General features: G+C 38.7%; 1 protein-coding gene across 3 annotated transcripts in view; it reads left to right on the top strand.

Moving 5' to 3' along the window:
* The window catches only part of VPS13B (vacuolar protein sorting 13 homolog B), a 731,003-nt gene that overhangs the window by 302,320 nt on the left and 408,146 nt on the right, over positions 1-20,537 (top strand). For all 3 annotated transcript variants that reach the window (XM_075549441.1, XM_075549440.1, XM_075549439.1), the window contains exon 23: positions 10,485-10,719. In XM_075549441.1, the coding sequence (XP_075405556.1) occupies positions 10,485-10,719 (235 nt within the window). The remainder of the gene's footprint in view (positions 1-10,484; positions 10,720-20,537) is intronic.

The raw sequence follows: 20,537 nt of genomic DNA, 5'->3' as shown, positions 1-20,537 counted from the left end.
CAGAAACCCTACAGATAGGAGTTGGAGGCAACATAAATGTGGGTATTCTACCCAAGACATTGGTGACCATGTGTAATAAAAGACTCTCTCCACATGCTCTCTATTACGCTCTCCTCAACACCTGTAAACATGTCTCATTGTCCAGGACCTTCTCCAAGGCGGGGCTAACTAGACTCTGTATAGGTTTGCTTGTGCTGGCTTTATCTATTAACTTAATTACAAGTAACATTTCTCCAAAAATCTATAACCAAAGAGAAATTTGTTAATTAAAGCTAAGAGACTGGTACTTTAATGTTTAAGGAATTCGGTCTCCGTTCCATTGCCTCTATCTGATCAATCTTTGTATGCTTGGCTTGATCTGTGATAATAATTTTTGGACTTCTGATTTCTTACTGTATTTTTTATTTCTTGTATTTCTCCATAATGCTTTGCTGACATTAATGTGCCCCGTCATTTCCCTGACTTAGTACATTGTTTTCAATTAAATCTCTAGTAGTGTTAGTATTTATTTTTTTCTGATCCGCGCTATCTTTGTAACACATCTTGTTATGTATTTTACTAATTCTGTATGAAGAGTATTCTTAAGTGTGTTTGGTATTCAAGTGTAAGATGCATATTAAAATAATGTAGTTGTAAGCAATTTAAAGGTGAATGATTACTTAGACCACATATTTCTCTTGTAGTCATTGTATTTTAATCACTGTACTTCAGGGGTTTCAGAAAATTCGTGGAAAAATTCACAGACAAATAATCTTTTAATTCCATTTCCTTTTTGAAGCCAACTCATATGGGTAATTGTAAGCTTATCTGGTTGTTACTCAATTTTAAATTCTAAATTGTGGGTTCACAGACACAGTATTCCTTAGAAAAAGTGAGTAATCCTAGGGTTGTCAGCTCTCTCTGCAGCACCTAACATTAAGTGTCAGGCTTGTTTTGGGGCTTTACCCTAATATAGCTACAGTAAGGACTAGTGGGGTTTTTATTGCATGGAATTGGCACCAAGAATTGTGGTAGAAAAGACATTTTCTTCACCTGTGCTTTGAGGTTGTTTAGTATGTAGTAGATCTTCATGGGTGACCTCTAGCGGCATCGTGCTTATGCATTGGGGTGCTGATTACAAGATCAGAGTTCAAAGCTACCAGCTGCTCCACTGGAGAAAGGGGAGGCTTTCTCATCTTGTAAAGAGGTACAGTCTCATAAGGAGAGAGAGAGAGAGAGAGATACAGTCTCAAAAGAACCACAGAGGCAGTTTGACCCGTCTATAGGGTCATTGAGTCAGAATCAGCTCGGTGGCAGTGAGTGAGTGAGAGATCTTCATGGAAACTGATGTTGCGTAAAATAGTTCTCCGACTCACTTTCCTACAGCGTGGTCTTGTAAGCAACACATCTCTCCACTCTGCTCTAGTGAAAATGCTTACCTATAGAAAGGAAGTTTGCATAACATTCATTCAAACTATATTTACATAGATTTCCTTATAGAAAATGTCTTCAATTGTGTCCTTTAAAAAGTAGCTGTGTTTCCTTACAAGCAGCCCTAAAGTTAGAGAAGGAAGGCCGCCGTGCAATTTGAGGGATTGCTAGAAAATTCTCCTGATTCTTTATAGATCCTCCTGAGGCTTTGTGTAATTTTTTATATCACTTGTTCAATGGTGTATTGTTAGAAACATATGTATGGACCTCAGAATTATGCCAGGTTAACCTTTTTAACACCCTAACATAACGTGTTTATAATTTTTCAAAGTTACATAGTTTTACGTTATGGAATATATTGGTTCTTCCACTTAATTTTCCTTTTGTTAGTTCTGACATTCAGCACTTAAATTTTGTTATATGCCAAGTTAGATGCTGAAGAGGCAAAGCAGTATACCAACTAGGTCCCTTTGTCCAGTCTCCACACTGTGGTGGATAAGGCAAAATGCCAGTGTATGAAGCTTCTTGTGGGAAATGTTTTGTAAAACACTGCACAATAGGCAAAGAAGGACAGTGATCTCAGAGAGCCCTACGGTCAAATGAGCAGGACTTGGTGACTAAAAGATGTGGGGATGCAGGAAAGGAAACAATCTCAGCGTCTCCCAGGCCTTGATTAGCTGATAGATGTAGTAGTTTTTCAGGGTGGAGGACAAACAAGAAGTTTGAATTTACATATGTACTTGAAATGCTTCTGAAATTCCCTAGTATCTGTCAAACAGAGGGCTATTCATATTTGGAGCTAGAGAGTCAAAGTAAAGACAGTTTGGGGAGCTATCGACAGACAGTTAAATGGAGTAGGCAGGATTGTTCAAAAGAATGGTGTGAAATAGAAAAAGCACCAGGCAGGCCAAAGGAATGCCAGTTTTTAACGTAACCAGTAGAGAGGTCTTTGAAGAAGCTGTGTTGTCCCTCAGCGGTGCTGAGTGATTGCTGCTTAGGCCACCCCCACGACGGAGAGAAGGGCTCCCGAGTGTTTTCTAGGCTGTAACCTTTGCAGGAGAAGATGGCCAGGCCCCAGGTCTTTTCCTCCTTCAGAAACCTTTCAGGTACCAGCGTAGGGCTGCACTGTGCACCAGCAGAGTTCCCTCAAGGAAGCTTTGGGTGATCAGAAAGGTAGACGTTGTGAGGTCATGGAAACCAAGGGTGTAAGGAATTTCAAGGAGCCAAGTGGTCAGTGGCATCAAACCCTCGATGTCAACTATGGCCTTTACTGTCCTTATCTCGCTTATGAAGTGGTTGGGTTGAACGGTGTTTAAGATGACTTTTTATTCGAACATTCCTGTGGTAGTCTTTTGTTTGTTTGCTTGTTTAATAATGAGGCAATACTTGTATGAACTTTATCTTATATGTCATTTGGAACTCATTGTAAGTAGATAGTGATTTTATCATCTTAACTAAATAAATTTATTGCGTATGAGTTAACACAAATTACAAGAATACTGAATGAACTATCTTTGTGTAGGTTACCTTCAGTATAATCCACTCACCTTGTGTGCCTCACCCTGGTCCAGGCCATATATTAAACATGCAATATCGTTAAGCATCTCCAGATGCTAATGCACTCTGGAAATTTTTAAGATGATGATAGATTATGTTTAAATGATTAAAATCTAAGCCTGAAAAATTCTGAGTAGTAGTTGGTTATTTTTTTAAAGCACTGTCCCTGTTCCAAAATGTTTTATGAACCAAAATATAAAACAGAAAGGCTTGAAGTTGTCATCAGATGAAACAACATCAGACTGCAAACCATCTAAGGATTATTCTTTTATAGTGCAAGTTTGAACAAGTAAATGTGTTTGGAATCAGAGTTTCTTGAAAGTTAATTTTGGAGCCCAACTTGGTATTTGCTAAGCCCATGTCTCTTTTTTTTTTTTTTTTGGCTAATTGAAGAACTTACGTCACATAAAGACATCAACAGTATTTGTTTCAACCTACTTGTTTTTCAGTAAGAAACAGAAGCTTCAACAATTGAGCGTAATGGAATATTTCATGCAGCATATAGTCTTATTCTATGTGGGCTTGTCTTTATGGTTTTATATTAGTAGAGTTAGATAAACTCATTTGTTAATTACGATGTTTTCTTATTATTACATTCTACTTCAAAGAGCCGCAGTTTGATTCCAGACCCCATAACTGACTGTGTGCAGTCGATGAAATAGACAAATGTGCTGGCCTGGAATGACTAAGGAAGACAATGCCTTGGCTTTTGTGAAACTCGGCTTTCTTTCCTTTCACATGGAAGTTAGGTTCTGGTTTTGCCTTTTTCTTTGGCACTCGTGTCGCTGTCCTGTGGCATTTACCGGGGGCGGGGCTGGGGTTCTAGTCTCTGAAGTCTTCCCAGTGGGCAGCACAGTGTAATCGATTTTTTTCTGCTCCATACAGAGCATCACTGCCTCCTTGTTTAGTTGATAGTGTGTGTTATTCCTTTAGGAAAGTGCTCACTTCCAGCATGATTTTGATGAGCATCTCAGTCAAAATGGCCCCACCACCACAGACCGCGCAGCCTGGGCCGATGGAAGGCCCTCTTGAGAGTTACATCTGGCACGTGACTGACAATAAAATGATCATATTGCTCAATGTACTTGGTGGCCCGGTAAACTTCCTAGATTATCTCTAGGATAAACTGGGAATGGGCGTTTTAGGCTAAATACCTCACCTGCGAGTCACATTGATTGGAAACACGCGGCACTTGGGCCCACATTCTCTTCTCGGGGTATGGAGGAAGGTGGCAGTCACTCACCCTAGTTTGTCAGAAGGAGGAAGCTTCAAATATAGGAAAATATTGTTATGTCTTCCTTTAACATAAATATTCTGAAAAAATTACGGGTAAAATGTGGAAAGGAGCTGAAGGAAGGTCCACTTTTCAGGTTTTGTACTTAAAGACTCCAAGTAGTTTGGCTTCTGCAAATTTCAGGATGCCCCAATACTATTCATTTGCAGGGTCCCTATCCCCCAAAGTAGTTTAAATTATAAGCAGCAACCATTTTTTAAATAAAAAGACTGTGAGCATCTTCTATAAACCCACGAAGGTAAGCACGGGAAATCTGGCGTGTTGTACCTGAACAATGCTTGTTATTTGACATTATTTATTTAGCAAACATTTGGGTGGCATTTATGGAGTGAAATCTTACATCAAAGCGTTGGTTTTCCTTACTTAGAGATGTGGAAACTCAAGTCCTGGAGGGACTCTAAGTAGCTTGTCCGAGGTGGTTCCATGGCTGAATTTGAAGCCCCGTGGCCGGGGGGTCGTCGTGAATCACCCTCCGTGCCAGTTGCCTCTGGAGAGAAATGAAGGGAGAACAGCACGTGGGGAAACAATTCTCTTACTTCACCTTCGCACTGGCTGCTAGTCAAAATAACTGTGTTCCTTCATTGAATGATAATTTTAGAATCTAGGCATGCTAGTCCTGTACTGTGTAGCTCAAGTGTAGGGAAGGCAGAATAAGCAGTCTTCCCATGAGCATTCTAGCAATAGCAGGCTTATAAACCGCCTGCTTTTCAGCTCTCTAAGGGCTGCCTTCTGACTTCCTGCTCAGTTCATGAGAGATAGATATTTGAGAATGCACGAATGAAGGGCAGAAAATAAAATGAACGAATGAAAATGCAGCCTGCAATGTTTTTTCTTTGAACTTGTTTCCTGAAGAAAATTTAGAGAGCATTTTTTAACAGTCTTCCCTAAGTTTTCCCACAGTGGGTCAGTGATTATTTGTAGATTCGTGTATCAGTAAACAACTGTACTTTTGTCTCGCCTTTTTAACGGAATTATAATCACACCCATACGCAAACCCAAACCCACGGCCGTTGGGGCCCGTGGAACTGCTCACAACCTGCCCAACTGAGTAGATCTGCCATCCTGTTTCCAAGGCTGTACACCTCCCCATCGTTCTTCCCCGGCAAGATGGGTGGATTTGAACTGCTGACCTTGATTCAGCAGCTAAATGCTTCAAACACTGCACCACCAGGGCTACTTAATCATATCTTCAGAGGGTAGGAGTTAGAAAAATCTAAGTTCACTAAACTTAAAAATGGAGGTAGAGAGGCACCGTGGCATATACTTTTTCAAATGGCCTATACATTTGGAAATTCATCTAAAATGTGTTATAATCATTTCATTTACTAAAATAAGAGTACCCAATGAGCTTTACTTAATTGGTTCAGCTTGAGTATCTGATACTTCGATATGTAGCCCTTGACCTAATAGGGATCAAAATAGAGGTGGTTCTGCCTCAAGAATTTGTCATAATCCCTTCACTTTAACACACGAATGTGTTCAATATTGGCAAAAGAACACGTTGCTACCAAAACTGAAATCAGATCCTTGAAACAGAAAGGATGTTGCCATGGAAAAATGAAGTAACACTCTGCAGCTGTGACGCATTAATGAAGAGGATATTTTTTTAGAGATCATTTGTGTTTGGTGTGGCTCAGAGGGTCCCAACCAGATGGTTTCCATGAACACGATCTGACCCCCGGCTTGAGGACTTCTTACTGGCAGATTACTTCATTTTCTTTCCCTTGGATTGTCAGATCCTTACATTAATGCCGAATTTACTGCTGCAGATTTATATTCAGTTATATAAATCACTCCACATTTTACATTAAAACCACAATTTTAGACATACAGTTTAACAGTTATTTTGAAAGTATAAGATTTATGTCATAGCTTTAGTATACATACCGTAATATTATAATAATTTTGAGCGGTTTGGGCTATATATGAATATGCTTGGATTCCAATCATTAAAAGAGCCCCTGGAACATATTTCACATTTTAAAAGTTTACTTTTTAAAGTTGTTGTTTAGCTCATACTACTATACTAATGATTCAGTGTGCATCGCTTAGCTTACTTAAGTTGATCAGATAATTTATTTCAAATTTGTGGGATTCTGAAATATATATAAATTTCTCCAAACATATATGTATATTTGTTTGCTTATTGCATATTTAATTACCCCAGGTTATTAAAATTATTTTTCAACATCATGTCAGTACTTACATTAAGTGCTAAGTATTGACTATTAATACTTTGCCTCTAAAATAAAAATTAATGGGACAATATGCTCTTAATATGTGATTTTAATTGTAATTAATAAATTATGACATTTAAATCCTAAGTGCAATAAATTTGAGAGAGTATAGACCCCACTTCTCATCAAGAATAAATAAAATATATACTGTGATCTAAATCAATCTGTAAATTAATACATTTATGATTAATTTTATCTTACAACTTAGATATGTTTTAGAATTTTAGATCACTAGGACCTTAACCCATGCTTCTTTTTTAAAGATGCAATGTTTTATGTATACTATTTCATCACAGAATTTATCGGTTTGTCTACATAAAGAATGTTGGAGTAAAGATGAATCATTTCCTTTAATAGACTGACACGTTATTTACTGTACCAAAGAACTCTAACCTTGTTATGTACCATCATTATGTTCTTACTAAGAAATATATCAGTACCAAGAGAAGGAATATTGTTTCATCCTTTTATAAAATACAGTTTCTTAGCTAATATAAATTACTAACATATCTACGCATTATCAAGCAAATAAAATTTTTGTCATTTCACATAGCCTTTGTCAAATATTTTACAAAAATGTAAAAGTAATTTTTTATTTAAAAATATGGTAGGCTGTTGATAACTTGTAAACCTAGAACCAATTAAGATTAATTGCCTTTAATGTATATTGCTTACCAGTTTTTGATGTAGGCTTCTGAAGTCTTACTTGAACTGTCTTAAGAGCCAGACAATATTTCCAATAAAATTCATATAGTAAATGAAGTTGTTGTAATAGAGAAAGGTAAGATTAAAAATTTTTCTATGACATAATTCGGGTAATAATTTGAAGGATGACAAAAGTGAGGAATGACAGATTTTTATGTCTTCTAAATTTTCTTCATTGCTGCATATATTCTTTATATTTTAATAAGGTGATACATTTGGAGGCACTTCATTGAAAATGGAATTAAAAGATAAAAACGATTATAAATTTTCAACGTAAGCACCATCAAGTTCAAGAAATTTGAATTAAGAGTTGATATCGGAGCCCAATTGAATGGGATATCGAACCGTGTAGGGCAAAAACTCGTGAGGTGTGGCTCAGGGTGGGATTGTACTCATATAGACTCTTCATACCGGTGTTGTCTGAAGAGCTGAGTCATTGGGAAAATTGATGAAGACAATAATGCAATTGACGTGTACCCCAGGGGGGGTGATTGGCAATGCTCTACTTCTTTGCTTATATAGGATTCTACTTTTTTCTTTCTTTTTAGGTTTGAGTATTCTGTCTACTTGTTTGCTGCTTGGTTTTTATGATTGTTATTGATGCCGTTGGTTGCATAGAGTTTTGATTTTGCCATATCAGGGCCACCAAAGTAAACCTAGGACATGTAAATCCCATGGACAAGCAGATGGAGCCTGGGCTCCTACTTAACTCTAGCCCCAATTCAAGAACAGGGAGTTCTGATAACATGGCCCTGCTCATGAAAGGATCACTGAAGATAAGGGTGCTACAGCAAAGTGTGGTGAAGAAAGTAGATAGTGCCTGGCTATCAAACAGAATAGTGTCTGGGTCTGACAGACTTATATTCAAAAAAGCCGCCATCTAAGCGAGGAGTCAACTTAAGTTCACAAGGAAGAAGCAGCAGCTTGTGTGATCCAAAAGATTCCAAATGTAAAATTCAAATATGGCGAAGGGAAAAGTATCAGAGTTAAAATTATGAACACCCACTTTGTAGAAGGCCATGGAGGACAGCTGGAGCCCCAAACCCATCTGCAGAATATCTAGTCAAACTCAGCCGCTGGCATATCCACTCTAGCCACAGGCAAGAATCTCCATCAGCCTTCCTATGAGGCAGAAACCCTTGTAACCTTGATGACTTGGCCACTTGACCTCCCAGTACCTGAATTTGCTCTGGGTGCAAGTATCTTACTTGGTTCAGTGACAGAAATTTCTTCCCTGGATTTTTGAATGTTGATGGGGGTCTTTTCATTCTTACTTATTATTTGTATTTTTGCCTTTATATTATTATTTATTTCTCTTTACCATCTTATTTCAGTTTCATTTTTAATTGATTTGTCAGCTTTCCCAGTTAGTGAAGCACAGGAGGAGTGGATGCAGAGTGAGAAGAACTGATACAAGGGTACATAGGTGATGCAGGGGTGGGTGATGGGTGATATGGAGGGAAAGGGAATTGGGGCCGAAAACAATGAAGGTGGGGAGGGAGCACTGGAACTGATCGTAATATCTCATTTTAAAGGCGATTTAACCATGGGAAGGGGAGTGTTCTAAAATTGATGTGGTCATGATTGCATAATTCTTCTTGATTGAATGATTGAACTATTGAATTGCATGACATGTTAATTATGTGCCGGTAAATTGTTGGGGGCAGGAGGAGTTTCTAGCAGCCATGGAGTCCATCGTTGGCTATCATGTGTGGTGGGCTGGAGGGCAACGAGGGAGAAGAAAGCCCTGTGGGTGAAGTGTTGATGCAGCCGTGCGCTGAGGCAGAGAAGTAATTGTGGGATGCACAGTGTTTGGTTCTGTTGTGCATAAAGTTGCTATGCGTCGACCTGGAAGCTAAGAACACAAAGAACTGAGAGTCCTAGAAATTTAGCCGTGTCATTGTAGTCTTTTTTTTCTTTTAAATAATTTTATTGGGGGCTCATACAACTCTTTTTTGTTTGTTTACATTTTTATTCATTTATTTTTATTATTCTTTTTTAAACATTTTATTAGGGGCTCATACAACTCTTATAGCAATCCGTACATATACATACATCAATTGTATAAAGCACATCTGTACATTCTTTGCCCCAATCATTCTCAAAGCATTTGCTCTCCACTTAAGCCCTTTGCATCAGGTCCTTTTTTTTTTTTTCCCTTCCTCCATTTTAAAATCATTTTATCGGGGGCTCATACAACTTTTATCACAATCCATACATCCATCCATTGTGTGTCAAGCACAATTGTACATTTGTTGCCATCATCATTCTCAAAACATTTGCTTTCTACTTGAGCCCTTGGTATCAGCTCCTCATTTTCCCCCCCTCACTCCCCGTTTCCGCCTCATTCATGAACCCTTGATAATTTATAAATTATTATTATTTTGTCATGTCTTACACTGTCCAACGTCTCCATTCACCCACTTTTCTGTTGTCCGTCCCCCAGGGAGGAGGGTATATATAGATCCTGGTAATTGGTTCCCCCTTTCTACCCCATCTTCCCTCCACCGTCCCGGCATTGCCACTCTCACCACTGTTCCTGAAGGGATCATCCACCCTGGATTCTCTGTTTCCAGTTCCTATGTGTACCAGCGTCCATCCTCTGGTCTAGCTTGGTTTGTGATGTAGAATTGGGATCATGACGGGATGGGCGGTGGGTGGTGGGGGGAGCATTTAGGAACTAGAGGAGAGTTGTTTGTTTCCTCGTTGCTGCCCTGCACCCTGATCATTGCAGTCTTTTTTTTTTTTTTTACATGATTAGGTTTTTTTACTTAATAGAAGAAAAATAAATGCCTTCTAATATTTTTTTGAGATTAGGAAACTACAATATGTCAGAGGGCGCCAAATGAAAACCATCAGGTGTGCGTCTAACGCTTTCCCATAGCAGTCCTGAAAAACTCATCGTTGGTAGAGGGGAGGGAGGAGCAGGAACTCTGTCATGGTGGAGGACTCTGGTGAAGCATACTGGGATGCTTTCTGCTAAAAGTTTTTCCTACCAACATGGTTTCCAACTCGATCATGATTGTTGCAGAAAATTGTAGAAAGACACACACAAAAGTGACACACAATGTCATTTTTAATCTCTAGAAAGAAAGAAAAAATCAATTATTGTGTTCCTGAGTAAGGTTAAATGAGAAAGGTGTGAATATGAAGTGGTTTTTTTTTTTTTGGCTCTTTACTTTATTCTGGTGAGGATGATGTTATTAGGTGTTGGGGGCATTTTTTTTCCTCTCCCAAATTTCTTCTGATACAAATACTGTAATTCTCCTTCTGTTTTCTAGCTTGAAGTCCAGTCTTGCTGCGTGTTCATTCCAAATGGTAGCCTGCCATCTCCGAGTACCATTGTCTCTGGTGACATTCCCGGCACAGTGAGGAGCTGGTACCACGGCCAAGTCAGCATGCCGGGAACACTGGTCATGTGCTTGCCTCAGATCAAGATTGTTAGCGCTGCTCATAAGGATAGGGAGCCTTTGCAGGAGATCCCGTTTGTCATCCCACGGCCCATTCTTGAAGAAGGTACGTGTTTTCCCTTTTGTGGTTATTATATGCTAATTTATTGTTTACTTTTTACAATAATGGCCATGTATAAACCAGTTTTCTCAATGAGATACTTCTATCTAAAGTAATTGAACTGAGTGGTGCCACTTATTTTGATCATATATAAGTGTACATTGTCTATAAAAGATCATATGGAATACACTCTACCTATGAAAATTTCAATTTCAAAAGTTAACGTGGAAAGAATATTGCTTCTGGGTGTTTGCTTCAGCCAGAACTAAGAATGATACATGCATTAATCTTAATTTAAGACGCTTGATTATTTTAAATGTGTTGTTTACATCCAGCATATTTTATTCCTAGATTTTTCTTTTAGGCCAACTGTATGATCTGTGATGATTCTAACCATGGCTCTTTCTTCAGTAGATGCTTGATTTCCTTCACTTCACTGTTTTCAGGTGCAAATTTATACCCTTTTGAACTCTGACATATTCATCCCAAACAAGATTTGAACCTGGAATATTTTGAATCACAAAGTAAATAATGTGGATCTATATTTTAATAACAAGGGTCAATTTTTTTGACAGTGCTAAACAGGTCACCACCTTGTTCGTATTATTCAGATGTAAGTGTGTGAATCTGACATCATTCAGTTCGCTGCACAGACTCTTAGGGAAAAGCAGACCAGTCTGTGCAAGTTAGGACTTTGATGTTGCTCTCCCTCTACTCTCTTTCTGCTGAAGCCTCCATTGAAATTTAGTTTGATGTTTTTCAGAAGTAAGCATGATTTAATGGTCGAAATTAGTATTCATACTTAGTAATATGAATACCATTTTCAATATATAGCATCTACAGGGTAAGAAGAAATGTTTTCAGAATTCTTTTCTGAGCGTTGCCTTAATACAGGATCCCTTTTCTAGCATAATGGGTACATGCCTCTCTGGTATGTACTTTTGATTGTAAGAGATTATTTACTATTAATAGTTATTGTGTGGTATATCAAGAATATACTCGCTTCAAGGCATGTTGAGTTGGAGAGCGCTTCTTTTTACTATGGATGAATTTTTGTAAGATTAAAAGGTTTATTCCTTGATTTTTGTTTGTTAAAACTCATAAGTTTTTATCACAATTTTTTGAGTAATAATTCCTTTTAATGTATATAATGCTGCGATTAGTATAATTCAGAGATGTGCACCCATGATTACTGACTTTAAGCACTCTTTCATTCCTAACAAGAAACTGACAGTGTCTCCCCATTTCTCTATTTTCTTAACTCTTGTCAACCACTACTTTTTTCTTCTAGAAATCTGGCTACTGTAAACATTCACATACACGGAACCACATAATACCCAACCTTCTGTGACTGAGTTCTTTTCATTAGCATCTCTAGGTTGTATGTATATATGTGCACAAATGTTTGCTAATCCCAAACATACATATGCATTTTTGGTGTGCATATTATGAGCACTTGGTATAGGTTTTCTTCTCTTCAAGATACGCAGCTCCTTTGTATCTTAATTTCCTTTGTGCTGTAACTATCTATATTTGCACTTGTTATTTACGTGGGCACTTTCTTTGCGAAAATATGTACCGAGGCGTGGGATGGTTGGTCAATGTGATAATGCTGTATTCAGGCACTTGAGGAGCTGCCAGAGTGTTTTCCAGTATGTCATGGCATTGTACAATCACATCTGTAGTAGTATACTTTGCTGTCTTTCATCGTAACCATCCTAGTGAGTGTGAAGTGGCATTTAATTGGAGTTTTGATATACATTTCTTCAGTGACTGTGATGTGGAGCATCTTTCCATTTGCATTACTTCTTTTGTGGCTTCTTGAATTCATTACTTACTTTTGCTCATATTTGAATTGGCTGGGTCATTTGCCATGTATCATAAGATTTCTTTATATAATCTGAACAGTAGATCCTAATGAGACAGGTGATTTGCAGATATTTGGTTTTTATTCTGAGATTGTCTTCTAGTAACACATGCGTCTGCATGCGAATGCACAAATGGGTTGGTGTTTACTTCTTCCAGTTGCGGAGCATTGCCAGTTCAGGATCCTTTGAAACAAAAATCTTGATTAGAACTTTATAATAGTTAGTTAATTACCATTATAATTTATTTTTTAAAAGGAAGATTAAAAAATTATTAAATTCCAGAAGGAGAAACACTTGATGTTGCTTCTTTTTTAAAATTCCATAGTTATTTTAAAATGTGTACTTTGTTGTGATTGAGAATGTACACTGCCAAACCAACCACTCAACAGTTTCTACTTGTGTAGTTTATTGCCGCTGTTTCTGTTGAGTTAGGCAACCATTCTTAGCCTCCTTTCCTGAGCTGTTCATCCTCCCGAACATAAACTCCCTGCCTTCAAGGTCCTCCCTAATCTAATCTTCTGAGTTGCTGTTATCTGTTTGATCCAAGGTAGATTGCTCTTAAAATACCTTAATGCCAAGCAGACAATTTTTAGTAGTTAAGCTTAAACTGTTACTTGGTTTTATGATGACTCAAGGGTATTCTTGGTTTGGTTTCAGGTTTTGATGATGTGTTTTGTAAGTATTTTCTAATCCCTCCTTTTTCTTGGTGTTTTGGAAATAATGTTCTTCCTATTTTTAAGGAACCCTACTGGCAGAATCCTTGGTTGGGTAGCAGTTATGTGTTGGGCTGCTAACTGTAAGGTCAGTAGTTCAAAACCACCAGCCACTCTGAGGGAAAAAGATAGGGTTTTTACTTAACAGCCTTGGTAACTCACCAGGCAGTTCACTATGAGTCGACATTGACTTGATGGTAGTGAGAGTAGGTTTTTGGTTTGGAGTGGCATAGTGGGCTACTCCGTGATCTGGTAACTGCAAGGTTAGCAGTTTGAATGCACTAGTAGTTCCGTGGGAGAAAGATGAGACTATTTGGTCTCATACGGATTTAAGTCTAGGAAACTCACTGTGAGTTGAAATTGCTTTGATGGCAGTGAGTTTTGTTTTGCTTTATCTGAATTAAATCCCAGATTAAATTTTTATATCCTAGAAATTAATACTCTTTCCACAAAGTAAGCGAAATATGTTAGTACTTTCATATATTTAAATTCTTATTTTTTGACTTCCTAAAATTTTGTTATTTTATAAAGCAATTATTTAGATTCAACTGTATACCTATAATTAAGTGCAAAGAGAAGGACAGTTTTCCAGTAAGCGGCCAGATGTCTCCGCCCTGTGAGCCATGTGATTCCTGTCACTGCTACTCATCTTTGTTGTCTGAAAGATCTAAAGCAGCCTTCCCCTTGGTTGTGAAGAAGAATACTTAATTTTATCAACCTCGAAATACCTCAAGGTATTTGCTTCTCTGATTTACTGCCTTCCCTAGACTCTGGACTTTATTATCCTTACTTCTTTGGGGGCATGTTGATGAACTTCAGAATATATTATTAATATATATGTTCATGAACTTAGAAGCTCATGTTTATACATATTTTATTTTTTTCTGTTAGAAATATATTTCTATACTTTCAACATTCTTAATTTTTAGTTGTTTTTAGCAGAATACCCTAAACCCACCACTTGGTGAACACTGTTTTTAAAGATGTTACCAGTAACATGCCCTCTTTCTCTAATGGGTTTTATAAAAAGCTTGAGAGTTTCTGCCCTGCCATATTTATTTCTTCAGTAGTCTTTCAGTGTTCCCTTTCATTTTACAAACTCCTGCCAACTTCTGCTGCTTTCACTTTTTACGTTAAATTACTTTATTCTCAGTTTGCTTTTCAAATGCATAATGGACAAGTCTCCATCTTTTAAGGTATGACTGCTGTTACATTTTCTAGATCTGTGTTAGACAGCAACTTGGTTTATTTTGAGCTTGAAAAAATAAAAGAAATGGTCTACCAGATGTAGACTAGAATCAAGCAGCAACTCCCAAAGTCTATTTCTCATACTCCCTTGGAGAATATATAGTAACTGTATAATCAACATTGAAATATAAAGTAGAAACAATTTTTCAACCATATGGTAGCTATCCTTGGCCAAACCTACACTAAAGAAAAGGGGGTTACTTCAAGAGATTTAAATCCTGTTTAAGTATAAAAAAACACCAACTATGTATATTAGCTTCTTGTGAAGGAGCAGAAAATGATTCTTTTTTCATTGTTTTAGTTATTTTTATTCTTTTCTGGCTTGTCTTTGGTCAGTTTGGCCAGTGGTTTGTCACTGCTATCGATGCTCTAGAGAACCCACGTCTAGACTCGTTGGGGCTGTAGTTTTTCGGTTTATTGCGGCTCTAGCTTTGGCGGCCCAACGTGGTGGATGCCGACTGTAAAGTCAGCCGTTGAAACCACTGGCTTCTCAGTGGGGGAAAATGGAGACTTTCTACTCCCAGAATAGTTTGGAGTTTTGGAGACCCAAAGGTAGTCGGAATTGACTTGATGGCAGTGAGTTTGGAGGGGTTTTGTTTGTTTTGCTTCTCTCTCTCTTCTGGTTACTGTGGGCTTCTGTCCAAAACCAAACTCACTGCCATCAAGGCAGTGCTGACTCATAGCGACCCCCTGTGGACTTCTGAGACCGTAACTGTTGACAGGAGTAGAAAGCCTCGACTTTGTCACACGGAACTGCTGGTGGTTTCAAACTGCCAACCATGCGGATCACAGCCCAACTCGTAATCCATATACTACCAGAGCTTCTCATGGGCTTCTTAAGCTGCTCTCTCTTTATTTGACTTGTAGGATTAATGTTTTTCTTTTGGATCTTTTCTTAGTTTATATGGAACAGAGATGCTCAATTTGATATGGGCAAAATTTTTTGAAAGGATTTGACACTTTGGTCAGTGGTTTTTATTATTAGAATTCTTTCACGAGATGGTGTTACTGAGTGATAAAAGGATGACCACTTGAGGACTAGAGAGAATGAAGCATTGATTTCCTCTGTCTACATTGTTTGAGAACGGTTGCTATGGTTGGTACTGCTATGGGCCATCAGCCTACTCTAATGTGTGGTGGTTCTGTGGGACAGTGTCTGTCTCATAGGGTCTCCTAGACCGGAAATGTCAGTGGGAGCACAAATGTCAGTTGTTCCCCTCCCTGAGTGGCTGATTCAGAATCAACAGCCGACAGGTTGTACCCACCACGGCTCCTTGGGGTATAAATATAAACCATTTGATACAACTCAGAATAACTTAAGAAAAGTGGAATTCATTGGGAAAGAATGATATCCAGGGAAAAGCTAAAGTCCCATTCTTGAGACACTTTTCAAATTATTTGACACAAGTTTGGCACCAAGTATAAGTTGATGCTTCAGGAGAATCTGCTTCCATAGGTTACAGTCAAGAAACCCTGTGGGTCAGTATGAGTCTAAATGTATTCAACAGCACCCAGTAATAACAATTCTCTTGATTAAAATTTAGTAACTCCTTGTCTATGTGTAACTTTGGAAGACTATTCAAGTTTTTGTTTTAAGTTTTTATATCAACAGCATTAGGTTCTAGCAGTTAATGAAGACCATGCATTTACATTAAACTTTTCTTATGCCTTAAAATAAATTCTGATGACACCTGAGAATTATTTCTTCTTTTCGGTTTCTTTGGCATTGCTTGGTTATTATTCTTCAGTTCTAAATTCCCATCGAAATTATAATCTAACACGGCCTAAGCAATAAAGAAAAGTTTCCTAGGTAACTCAGGTTTTTATGCTTTAAGTGTTTTATTTTGATTGAAATGATTTGGAATATTATATAGAATTCTGTACCTTATGAAGCAGGAAATGTGGCAAAAATTCTAATTTTAGAGAAAATTATTCAGGATTAACATTATGAGTAGAACTAGAATAAAAGTAGTAAAATGGGGCCATTTAACCTTACTTTGAGACTTTCTCAATCTCCTAAGACTTAAAACAACTTAGACTTCAGTAAGCATTGAAACGTACGACACATTTTCATAGAGGGGAAATTTCTTTGGCCAGCAAACTTTGGTATCTGTTCTTCTTTGTGGTTCTGGTGTTTCATCCCTAATATTACAGCACAGGCTGATGTCCTTCAATATCTCTCCTTTCCATTTAGTTGACTACTCTTCCTTTTTGATCTCTGTATAACTTCTCTATTCCATATCTATCTCGTGGTTTTTGCTTCATCAATTTTTATAAGCATATTCATTATCTTGATCGATACAAGAAGATACACTGCCTCGCCTTAGGATGCGGAAGAGGTGATGCTATTGCTGTTATATGCAGCGACTTCTCCCACCCATCTATCTGTGGATGATCTGTTGGGTCCTGTGTTGTCAATCGTGTCCCTTTCCTGTTGGACTACATCATTCCTTCAGCCTTTCCCAGTTTACTCCCATGCACTGAGTCAGAGTGGTTTCTTTGCATTGCTTCCCCACCCCCCCAAATTTTTGTTGTAAATTAATGGAGGTTTAATGAACAGATCATCAGTTTGTGCCATTTTCTCTACTACATTTATGGTTATCTTTGCAGCAAAGGTGACTACGAGCACACTCTATAACCCCCACCCCACCCCCAACCCACCAGGTACCTGCTCGGTCCACACATCAATCCAAGCCATCCACTTACAGATCACACTGTTGCTGCATTGCATATACAACAGGATCTGCCTCTGTTGCCACTAACTCTTACAGACATCTGCCAACTCCCTCTTATTGTATATTGCAGTGTCATTTCCTCACCCTGTCACCACTTAAAACCTTTGTTGCCTACTCTGCTTGGCCTTATAGTTTCTATGGTTCTGTTACTTATTCTTTTTCTCAATTTCATCATTATTGCCTCTTTCCCCCATCGTATATTCCTTTTCAGAATCTACAGTGTCACGTTGTTTTCCAGACACCAATTAACTCATGTGGCTACTCATCCAGTTATTTTTGTTACACATTGCAACAGATTGTGCAAAGTGTGGTTGAAAAGTTGATTAAGATACTTGTCTTGTCATCAGAAAGTATCTTCTGAATTTGATGTCTTCAGGTGATTTTTGTTGACGTTTTTGGTCTTAAAATCCCACCAGCTAACAGAAAATCTTATTTTTCTTTCTTGTTGAAGATTACTTAATTACATTCCATCGTTTACCATATATACTAAAATATAAGTTTTTCTCTATTTAATGCCTTGTGTTACTTTCCTACCCCCTTTCCTCATCCCTCATCTCCTGCACTTGAATTTGAAGTGAGTTGAAAGTTGGAAGTGCCATAGAGCTCTCGGGTGGATAATGATTATTGCGATAGTTTATTGTGCCAGCCTGGCCGATAAACACAAGTAGGATTAATTGAAGGGCAGAGGGATAAATGGCTCGATGAGCCTTGCCTTGCTTGCTCTGTGCCTCAATTTAAAGGGGCACACTACCTGTGGGATGCCTAGCCTGTGGACTGTAAGTTGTAAGTTGAGGTCCTTTTAAGCCCACACGATCGGAATGTCCATCTCTGGAGCTGGGGACCGACAGTTGATAACAGTTGGGGACCTGCCTTGCTGTTTGCTGCCTGGAGATATATAGCCCAGCTCTCTCTACAAAAGGGGACTGGCAACTGGCGGCTCTCAAGCCTTAAAGGACTGCTAGTGTCTCGCTGCTTTATAATGTAACTGTTAATTTCTTGTACTATCTATCTGTATATAATTTAACGGTTTAGTTCTTGTATTCTATATCTATCTTTATAAATATATTTATATATAATTACTAGCAATCTGATTTGTCTCTCTAGAGAATACTGCCCCAACACAATTATGAACGGTTTTTAAAAAATTTTTTATTTTAAAAGACCATTTTATGAAGGGCTCTTCTAACAATCCATACATCAGTTGTATCAAGCATATTTGTACATATGTTTCCATCATTATTTTCTAGACATATGAAAGGGTTTACTGACTAGATTGCTCACTCCTTAACTTACTGAGGGAGCTCCTTGGATGATAAGCCAAAAGTCAAACCAACTGAGAGTGAGCAGATTCTGACTCCTAGCAATCCCTCTGAGAGTAGGGACCCAGTGATCTGTTTTGAACAAGTTACTTTTCATTGGTGTGTTCATGGGCTCAAACAGCAGTGGTTGTGAGGGGGTACCGGACTGGGCAGTGTTTCATTTTGTTGTAAATGGGTTCACTGTGGGTTGAAATCTGCATATGACAGTGATAGCATGCTTAATTTTACTACATTGTTTAGTTTAATTGTTGTTCTCCCCTCAGTCGCTTGGCAAGGATGAGAAAACAGGCACCGTATCAATCTTTCTAAGTCCGAATCCTCTGTCTTCTGATAGATATTCATTGAATGAGTGAATTTCTCATAATGCAGTATATACTTTTTCTTTCCAAGTTTTAAAAAATTTTATTTTAAGGACAAACATCTCTGTATTGTAAAGTGATGAAGTGCAAGGCCCTGAGATCAAACCATCCTGGAGTGAGTCCTGCTTGTGATCTTTTTATAAATCACCTAGCGTAATTAATAATAGTTCCAATACACCAAAAGCAACACCTCCAAAACCAAACTCACTGCCATCAAGTTGATGCCAACTCTTGGTAACCCTGGAGGCCAGGGTGGAACTGCCCGTGTGGGTTTCAGAGACTGCACCTCTTTATGGGAGTAGAAAGCCTCATCTTTGTCTTTACAAGAGGCTGGTGGTTTCCAACTGCTCATCTTGGGGTTAGCAGCCCAATGAACAACCAATAAATATGCCAACAGGCCTCCATGGCTTACACTAAATAACCATTAATTGTATGTAACCTAGAGGAAGGGAATGGCGTAGTGATACGGCGGTAGAACTCTTAACCCATGTTTAAATCATAGCTCTGCTCACGATTAACTTTGTGGCCATGTTTAGGTTTCCCAACCCATTGCCATTGAGTTTCTTGTGATTCACGTCTGAAGAGTATATCAGAGTGTAAGCGTGCTCTGCAGGGTTTTCAGTGGTTGATTTTTCAGAAGTGGATGCCCCTTGCCTTTCTTCCAAGGCACCTCTGAGGGGACTTGAAATGCTTCCCTTTCAGCTAGAAGTTTAGTTAGTGCCTTAGCAGTTTGCACCACCTCAGGACTCCTCAGGTTAAGTAGGTCCCCTGAAATGCGTAGTCATAATACCTTCCTCATACAGTTGTAAGGATTGAATGAGTTGATATTTCAAGCATTTAAAATGGTATGTAGCACATAAACCAGAAACTAAACTAACTGAGTCAATGCGCACTCATAGCGATCCGATGGGACATTGTAGAACTGCCCATGTGAGTTTCCAAGACTGTAACTCTTTAGGGGAGTAGAAAGCCCCACCTTTCTCCCTCGGACTGGCTGGTGGTCTCCAACTGTTGACCTTGCATTTTACCCCGATGTGTGATCACCGGGCAGGACGTCTGTTCTGTAGCACACAGTGAGCACTGCATGAACAGTGGTGGGCGTTAACAGAGCAAGTGCTCAGTCAAAGCTCTTGTTGTCGTCAACATCTAGATAGGCTTTCCTTGACCGCAGGTTATGTGACCTGGCTCCCAACTGCCTAATGTTTCCCGATCCTTTTTTCTTTCTATGTTCCTTCTGCTGCCATAGCCCGGGACCTTGTGTACTGTTGGTTTAATGGCATAAAACTTTTCACTGCTCTCCTTTCCCTGGACAGTCCACTCCCACCAAAGCATTAATGAGGAGCATAGATGCCCTGCAGTGGCATAGCCTGTGCAAGCAAGGCGTGACATCCTTGTTCATCCCAGCCGCTGGCATGCACCAGTATTTTTGCTCGGCAATTCTGCCTCAAAGACTTCCTCTCTCTGCCTCTTGTCGTTCCTATTTAATCTCCTGCCGGAGAAGGTATTTCAGATTCTTCTCCCTTGGTCCTGCAGGGCAAAATTGTTTATGTTTCGATGCTTCCTATCAAACCTATGGCCAATT

Source organism: Tenrec ecaudatus, chromosome 5, assembly GCF_050624435.1.
Source record: "Tenrec ecaudatus isolate mTenEca1 chromosome 5, mTenEca1.hap1, whole genome shotgun sequence".
Taxonomy (NCBI): Eukaryota; Metazoa; Chordata; class Mammalia; order Afrosoricida; family Tenrecidae; genus Tenrec; species Tenrec ecaudatus.
Note: the sequence above shows the minus strand (reverse complement) of the source record. Positions and strands in the feature narration are given on the sequence as shown.